The sequence below is a fragment of the Phalacrocorax carbo genome, chromosome 26 (assembly GCF_963921805.1).
Source record: "Phalacrocorax carbo chromosome 26, bPhaCar2.1, whole genome shotgun sequence".
In the NCBI taxonomy this organism is placed as follows: domain Eukaryota; kingdom Metazoa; phylum Chordata; class Aves; order Suliformes; family Phalacrocoracidae; genus Phalacrocorax; species Phalacrocorax carbo.
Window position 1 is genome coordinate 4265139 of NC_087538.1, and position 7160 is coordinate 4272298.

Below are 7160 nucleotides of genomic sequence, written 5' to 3' on the forward strand. Positions count from 1 at the left end.
CCTCCCCCCCCCCTCCTCCTCCTCCTCCTCCGGCGGCGGGGGGGGGGTCGGGGGGGGCCCCCCCCAGCGCCCGCAGCCGCCGGGCGGCCTCGCAGCCGGGCCCCAGCACGCGGGCCAGCCCCTCGGCCGGGGGGGGCAGCTGCGGCCCCCCGAAATCCTCGGGGTACCCGTCGAGCCAGGAGCAGAGCAGCGCCGCCAGCGCCCTGCGGGGGAGGGGTCAGTGGGGGGGGGCGGGGGGGGAGGGGGGAGGGGAGGGGGGATGGGGGGGGCACCCACGCCTTGGCCTCCGTCAGCTCCGGGGTGTCGGGGGTGGCCGAGAGCGCCCCGAGTTCCTCCATGCTGGGGGGAGGGGAAAGGGGGGGGTGAGGGGGGGGGTGAGGGGAGACCCCCTGCCCTGCCCCCACGCGCAGTGAGCCCGCCCCTCCCCCACACCCTGACCCCTCCCCCACTCCCTGACCCCTCCCCACACCCTGACCCCTCCCCCACACCCTGACCCCTCCCCACACCCTGACCCCTCCCCACACCCTGACCCCTCCCCACACCCTGACCCCTCCCCACTCCCTGACCCCTCCCCCACACCCTGACCCCTCCCCACACCCTGACCCCTCCCCACTCCCTGACCCCTCCCCCACACCCTGACCCCTCCCCACACCCTGACCCCTCCCCACACCCTGACCCCTCCCCACTCCCTGACCCCACCCACACACTGACCCCTCCCCCACTCCCTGACCCCTCCCCATTCCCTGACCCCTCCCCCACACCCTGACCCCTCCCCCACACCCTGACCCCTCCCCACACCCTGACCCCTCCCCACTCCCTGACCCCTCCCCCATTCCCTGACCCTCCCCACACCCTGACCCCTCCCCACTCCCTGACCCCTCCCCATTCCCTGACCCCTCCCCCACACCCTGACCCCTCCCCACACCCTGACCCCTCCCCACTCCCTGACCCCTCCCCACACCCTGACCCCTCCCCACACCCTGACCCCTCCCCACTCCCTGACCCCTCCCCCATTCCCTGACCCCTCCCCACACCCTGACCCCTCCCCACACCCTGACCCCTCCCCACTCCCTGACCCCTCCCCACTCCCTGACCCCTCCCCACACCCTGACCCCTCCCCACTCCCTGACCCCTCCCCACTCCCTGACCCCTCCCCATTCCCTGACCCCTCCTCACACCCTGACCCCTCCCCACTCCCTGACCCCTCCCCACACCCTGACCCCTCCCCACTCCCTGACCCCTCCCCATTCCCTGACCCCTCCTCACACCCTGACCCCTCCCACTCCCTGACCCCTCCCCATTCCCTGACCCCTCCTCACACCCTGACCCCTCCCCACTCCTGACCCTCCCCACACCCTGACCCCTCCCCCACACCCTGACCCCTCCCCACTCCCTGACCCCTCCCCATTCCCTGACCCCTCCTCACACCCTGACCCCTCCCCACTCCCTGACCCCTCCCCACACCCTGACCCCTCCCCACTCCCTGACCCCTCCCCACTCCCTGACCCCTCCCCATTCCCTGACCCCTCCTCACACCCTGACCCCTCCCCCACACCCTGGCCCCTCCCCCACCCATGGCCCGCCCCCTCCCCGCGGCCCCGCCCCCGCACCGGCGCAGCAGCAGCCGCAGCACGGCGGGGGCGGGGGCGAAGGCGCGGAAGGTGCCGAGGAAGGCGGGGACGAAGGCGGCGTCGCCCAGCGCCGGCGCCTCCAGCAGGTGCCGCACCAGGCGGGGGAGGGGCGCCGCGCGCAGGCGCCGGGCGGGGCCCGCGGGGGGCGGGGCCTCAGCGCGAAGATGGCGCCTCCCGGGGCCGCCTCCCGCTCCTGCGCCTGCGCGCGCCCGCTCAGGGGGGGCCGCGGGGTGCCCCACGGCCCCGCCCACGGCCCCGCCCCAGAGCCCTGCCCCAGAGCCCCGCCCCTCTGCCCCGCCCCAGAGACCCGCCCCTCTGCCCCGGCCCCGCCTCTCTGCTCCGCCCCAGAGCCCCGGCCCCGCCCCCGGCCCGCCCCTCTACTCCGCCCCAGAGCCCCGGCCCCGCCCCTCTGCTCCACCCAATCCCGCCCCAGAGCCCCATCCCGCCCCACCTCTGCCCTGCCCCCTGCTCCACCCCTGCCCCACCCTGCCACATAGCTCCGCCCTCTGTCCCGCCCCAGAGCCCCGGCCCCGCCCCGCCCCATAGCTCCGCCCTCTGTCCCGCCCCAGAGCCCTGCCCCGCCCCCTGCCCCGCCCCCCGAGCCCCGGCCCCGCCCCTCTGCCCCGCCCCTGCCCCGCCCCTCTGCTCTGCCCCAGAGCCCCGGCCCCGCCCCCTGCCCTGCCCCTCTGCTCCGCCCCAGAGCCCCGGCCCCACCCCCTGCCCCGCCCCAGAGCCCCGGCCCAGGCCCCACCCCTCGGCCCCACCCCCGTCCCGCCCCAGAGCCCCGGCCCCGCCCCTCTGCTCCGCCCCGTCCCACCCCGGAGCCCCATCCCCTGCCCCACCTCTGCCCTGCCCCCTGCTCCACCCCTGCCCCGCCCTGCCACATAGCTCCGCCCTCTGTCCCACCCCAGAGCCCCGGCCCCGCCCTGCCCCATAGCTCCGCCCTCTGTCCTGCTCCACTGCACAGCTCCGCCCTCTGCCCTGCCCCAGATCCCCGGCCCCGCCCCATAGCTCCGCCCCCGCCCCGCCCCAGAGCCCCGTCCCTGCCCCATACCATTGCTCCGCCCCCTGCCCCGCCCCAGAGCCCTGCCCCATCCCAGAGCCCCGCCCCTCTGCCCCGCCCCCGTTCTGCCCCCTGCCCCACCCCTCTGCTCCGCCCTCTGCCCTACCTGAGTCCCACCCCTGCACCGCCCCCGAGCCCCGCCCCCTGCCCCGCCCTGCCCCACCCCTGCCCCACCCCAGAGCCCCACCCCAATGCGACCTACTGTCCCACCCCACTGCCCGCCCCACTGCCCCGCCCCAGTGTCCCCCAGCTCCCCCCACCAGCACCAGCCCCCCAAGAGCCCCCAAGAGGGGCCCAGACCCCCACGGCCCCCTCCCCCATCCCGAGCCCCCCCCACTGCCCCCAAGTCTCACCTCGGGGGGGTCGGTGTCGGGGGGGTGGGGCCGGTAGGAGCTGAGCACGACCCCCGGCTCCTGCTCCGGGGGGGGCCGGGGCCCCTCCAGCAGCGCCCGCAGCACCCGCGGCAGCATGGGGCGCCCCACGGCAGGCTCAGCCCCACGGCGAGCTCAGCCCCACAGCGGGGTCAGCCCCACGGTGGGCTCAGCCCCACGGCAGACTCAGCCCCACGGCGGGCTCAGCCCCACAGCAGGCTCAGCCCCATGGCGGGGTCAGCCCCACAGCGGGGTCAGCCCCACGGCTGGCTAAGCCCCACAGCAGGGTCAGCCCCACGGTGGGGTCAGCCCCACGGAGAGCTCAGCTCCACGGTGGGCTCTGCCCCACGGCGGGGTCAGCCCCACGGAGAGCTCAGCCCCACAGCGGGCTCAGCCCCACGGAGAGCTCAGCCCCACGGCGAGGTCAGCCCCACGGCGGGCTCCAACCCACAGCTCTGACCCCTGGCGACCTCTGACCCACGCTCAGCCCCACGGCACGGCCCTTGTGGGGTGGCCCTGGGAGAGAGGGGGTCCCCCCTCAGCACCCGCTGGCTGCCCCACAGCCCCCCCAGTGCTACCAGTGCCGCCCCACAGCCCCCCCAGTGCTCCCAGTGCTGCCCCATAGCGCCCCAGTTCTGCCCCACAGCCCCACAGTGCTGCCCCACATCCCCCGCCTGTGCCCCCGGTGCCGCCCCATAGCGCCCCAGTGCCCCCAGTGCTCCCAGTACAGCTCTGCAGCCCCCCCTTGACCTCCCACTCCCAGTAACCCCCAGTCCCCAGCCCCACTTCCCAGTCCCTCCAGTCCCCCCATTCCCTCTCCCAGCACCTCCTCCCAGTCCTCCTAGTAACCTCTGACCACCCCCACCCCCATGCGCCCAGTGGCCCCAGTCCCTCCCAGTTCCCCCCACCTGGGCACCCAGTCCCTCCCAGTCCCCCCAGTTCCTCCTCCCAGCACTTCCACTTCCCTGCTCCCAGTCCTCCAGTCCTCCAGTCCTGCTCCCAGTAACCCCATAACCCCAGCCCTAGTGCTCCCAGTGCCCCCGGTTCCCCCTCCCAGCACCACCACTTCCACTTCCTCCTCCCAGCGCTCCAGTCCTCCCAGTCCTCCCAGTGCTCCCAGTGCTCCCAGTGCTCCCAGTGCACTCCCTGCTCGCAACCCCGTGCACCCAAGGGCTCCCAGTGCCCCCAGTTCCCCGTTCCAGTCCTCCCAGTCGTCCCCCCCTGCCGCTCACTCCCAGTCCCTTCTGCCAGCACCACTTCCTCCTCCCAGTGCTCCAGTGCTCCCAATAACCCCCGCCCGCTCCCAGCCCCACGCACCCAGTGTCCCCCGTTCCCCCTCCCAGTGCCCCAGTGCCCCCAGTCGCTCCCGTTACCCCCAGCTCTGGTTCCCAGCCCCCCCCCCCAAGTTCCCTCTCCAGCACCGCCACTTCCTCCTCCCAGTGCTCCCAGTGACCCCGGCCCGCCCCAGCGCCGCGGCCCAGTGCCCCCCGCTCCCCCTCCCAGACCCCGCCGCGCTCCCAGTCCCGCCCAGTCCCGCCAGTCGCCCCGCACCTGCAGCCTCCCACCGCCGCCCGGGGGGTCCCGCAGCGCCGCCGGCAGCCGCTGTGGGGCGCCGGAGGGGGGGGGCGGGGCGGCCGCCGGGGCGGACGGGGGGGGAGGGGGGGGAGGGTGGGGATGGGGGGGACGGGGGGTCGGGGGGAATGGGGGGTCGGGGGGGATGGTGGGGAGGGGGTCCCCCCGCGGTGACCCCGGCCCGGCCGCCCCCAGCCCCGGAACGGGATCGCGGCCGCCGCCAAGCGCAGGATGGGGCCGGATGGGGGGGGATGGGGGGGGCACTGGGGGGGCACTGGGGGGGCACTGGGAGCACTGGGGGCACTGGGGGCACTGGGGGGGCACTGGGAGCACTGGGGTCACTGGGAGCACTGGGGACACTGGGGGCACTGGGAGCACTGGGGGCACTGGGAGCACTGGGGGCACTGGGGGCACTGGGGGCACTGGGAGCACTGGGGACACTGGGGGCACCGGGAGCACTGGGAGCACTGGGAGCACTGGGGGCACTGGGGGCACTGGGGGCACTGGGAGCACTGGGGACACTGGGAGCACTGGGGGCACAGGGGGCACTGGGGGCACTGGGGCACTGGGAGCACTGGGGACACTGGAGCACTGGGGACACTGGGGAGCACTGGGAGCACTGGGAGCACTGGGGGCACTGGGAGCACTGGGGGCACTGGGGGCACTGGGGACACTGGGGGCACTGGGGTCACTGGGGACACTGGGGGCACTGGGAGCACTGGGGGCACTGGGGTCACTGGGAGCACTGGGGGCACTGGGGGCACTGGGAGCACTGGGGGCACTGGGGACACTGGGAGCACTGGGGGCACTGGGGGCACTGGGAGCACTGGGGGGCACTGGGGGCACTGGGAGCACTGGGAGCACTGGGGGCACTGGGGACACTGGGAGCACTGGGACACTGGGAGCACTGGGGACACTGGGGTCACTGGGAGCACTGGGGGCACTGGAGCACTGGGGGCACTGGGAGCACTGGGGGTACTGGGGGCACTGGGAGCACTGGGAGCACTGGGGACACTGGGGACACTGGGAGCACTGGGGGCACTGGGGGCACTGGGAGCACTGGGGGCACTGGGAGCACTGGGGACACTGGGGGCACTGGGGTCACTGGGAGCACTGGGGGCACTGGGGGCACTGGGAGCACTGGGAGCACTGGGGGAACTAGGGGTATGTGGGGGGCACTGGGGGCACTGGGGAGCACTGGGAGCACTGGGGCCATGGAGCACTGGGGGTACTAGGGCACTGGGAGCACTGGGAGCACTGGGGGCACTGGAGTACTGGGGGTACTGGGGGCACTGAGAGCACTGGGAGCACTGGGAGCACTGGGGGCACTGGGAGCACTGGGAGCACTGGAGGCACTGGGAGCAGTGGGGGCACTGGGAGCACTGGGGGCACTGGGAGCACTGGGGGCACTGGGAGCACTGGGAGCACTGGGGACACTGGGGGCACTGGGGGCACTGGGAGAACTGGGAGCACTGGAGCACGGGGGACACTGGGGCACTGGGAGCACTGGGAGCACTGGGGGCACTGGGGTATGTGGGGGGGCACTGGGGAGCACTGGGGGCACTGGGGTACTGGGAGCACTGGGGGCACTAGGGGTATGTGGGGGGGCACTGGGGAGCACTGGGGGGGCACTGGGAGCACTGGGAGCACTGGGGACACTGGGAGCACTGGGGGCACTGGGAGCACTGGGAGCACTGGGAGCACTGGGGGTACTGGGGGTATGTGGGGGGGCACTGGGGGCACTGGGGAGCACTGGGGGCACTGGGGCCATGGAGCACTGGGGGTACTAGGGCACTGGGGGCACTGGGGACACTGGGGGCACTGGGGAGCACTGGGGGCACTGGGGGCTCTGGGAGCACTGGGGTTACTGGGGGCACTGGGAGCACTGGGAGCACTGGGGACACTGGGAGCACTGGGGACACTGGGAGCACTGGGGGCACTGGGGGCACTGGGAGCACTGGGGACACTGGGGGCTCTGGGAGCACTGGGAGCACTGGGGGCACTGGGAGTACTGGGGGTACTGGGAGCACTGGGAGCACTGGGGACACTGGGGACACTGGGAGCACTGGGAGCACTGGGAGCACTGGGAGCACTGGGGACACTGGGGTCACTGGGAGCACTGGGGGCACTGGGAGCACTGGGAGCACTGGGGGGCACTGGGAGCACTGGGAGCACTGGGGGCACTGGGGACACTGGGAGCACTGGGAGCACTGGGAGCACTGGGGACACTGGGGTCACTGGGAGCACTGGGGGCACTGGGAGCACTGGGGGCACTGGGAGCACTGGGGGTACTGGGGAGCACTGGGGGCACTGGGGGCTCTGGGAGCACTGGGGTTACTGGGGGCACTGGGGGCACTGGGGGCACTGGGAGCACTGGGGGCACTGGGAGCACTGGGGACACTGGGGGCACTGGGGTCACTGGGAGCACTTGGGGCACTGGGGGCACTGGGAGCACTGGGAGCACTGGGGGAACTAGGGGTATGTGGGGGGGCACTGGGGGCACTGGGTAGCACTGGGGGCACT

At 74.3% G+C, this 7160-nt stretch overlaps 1 protein-coding gene across 1 annotated transcript; it reads right to left on the reverse strand.

Annotated features, from left to right (window-relative positions):
- Nucleotides 1–10: 10 nt before the first annotated feature.
- On the reverse strand, nt 11–4711 carry LOC135317582 (basic proline-rich protein-like). The gene is made up of 5 exons (XM_064473898.1): nt 4617–4711; nt 3048–3581; nt 1611–1830; nt 277–339; nt 11–203 (listed from the first exon to the last, which is right to left on the reverse strand). The coding sequence occupies exons 2-4, from the start codon at nt 3162–3164 to the stop codon at nt 290–292; spliced, it is 387 nt and encodes a 128-aa protein (XP_064329968.1). The 5' UTR covers nt 3165–3581; nt 4617–4711; the 3' UTR covers nt 11–203; nt 277–289.
- Between the last annotated feature and the right edge of the window lie 2449 nt (nt 4712–7160).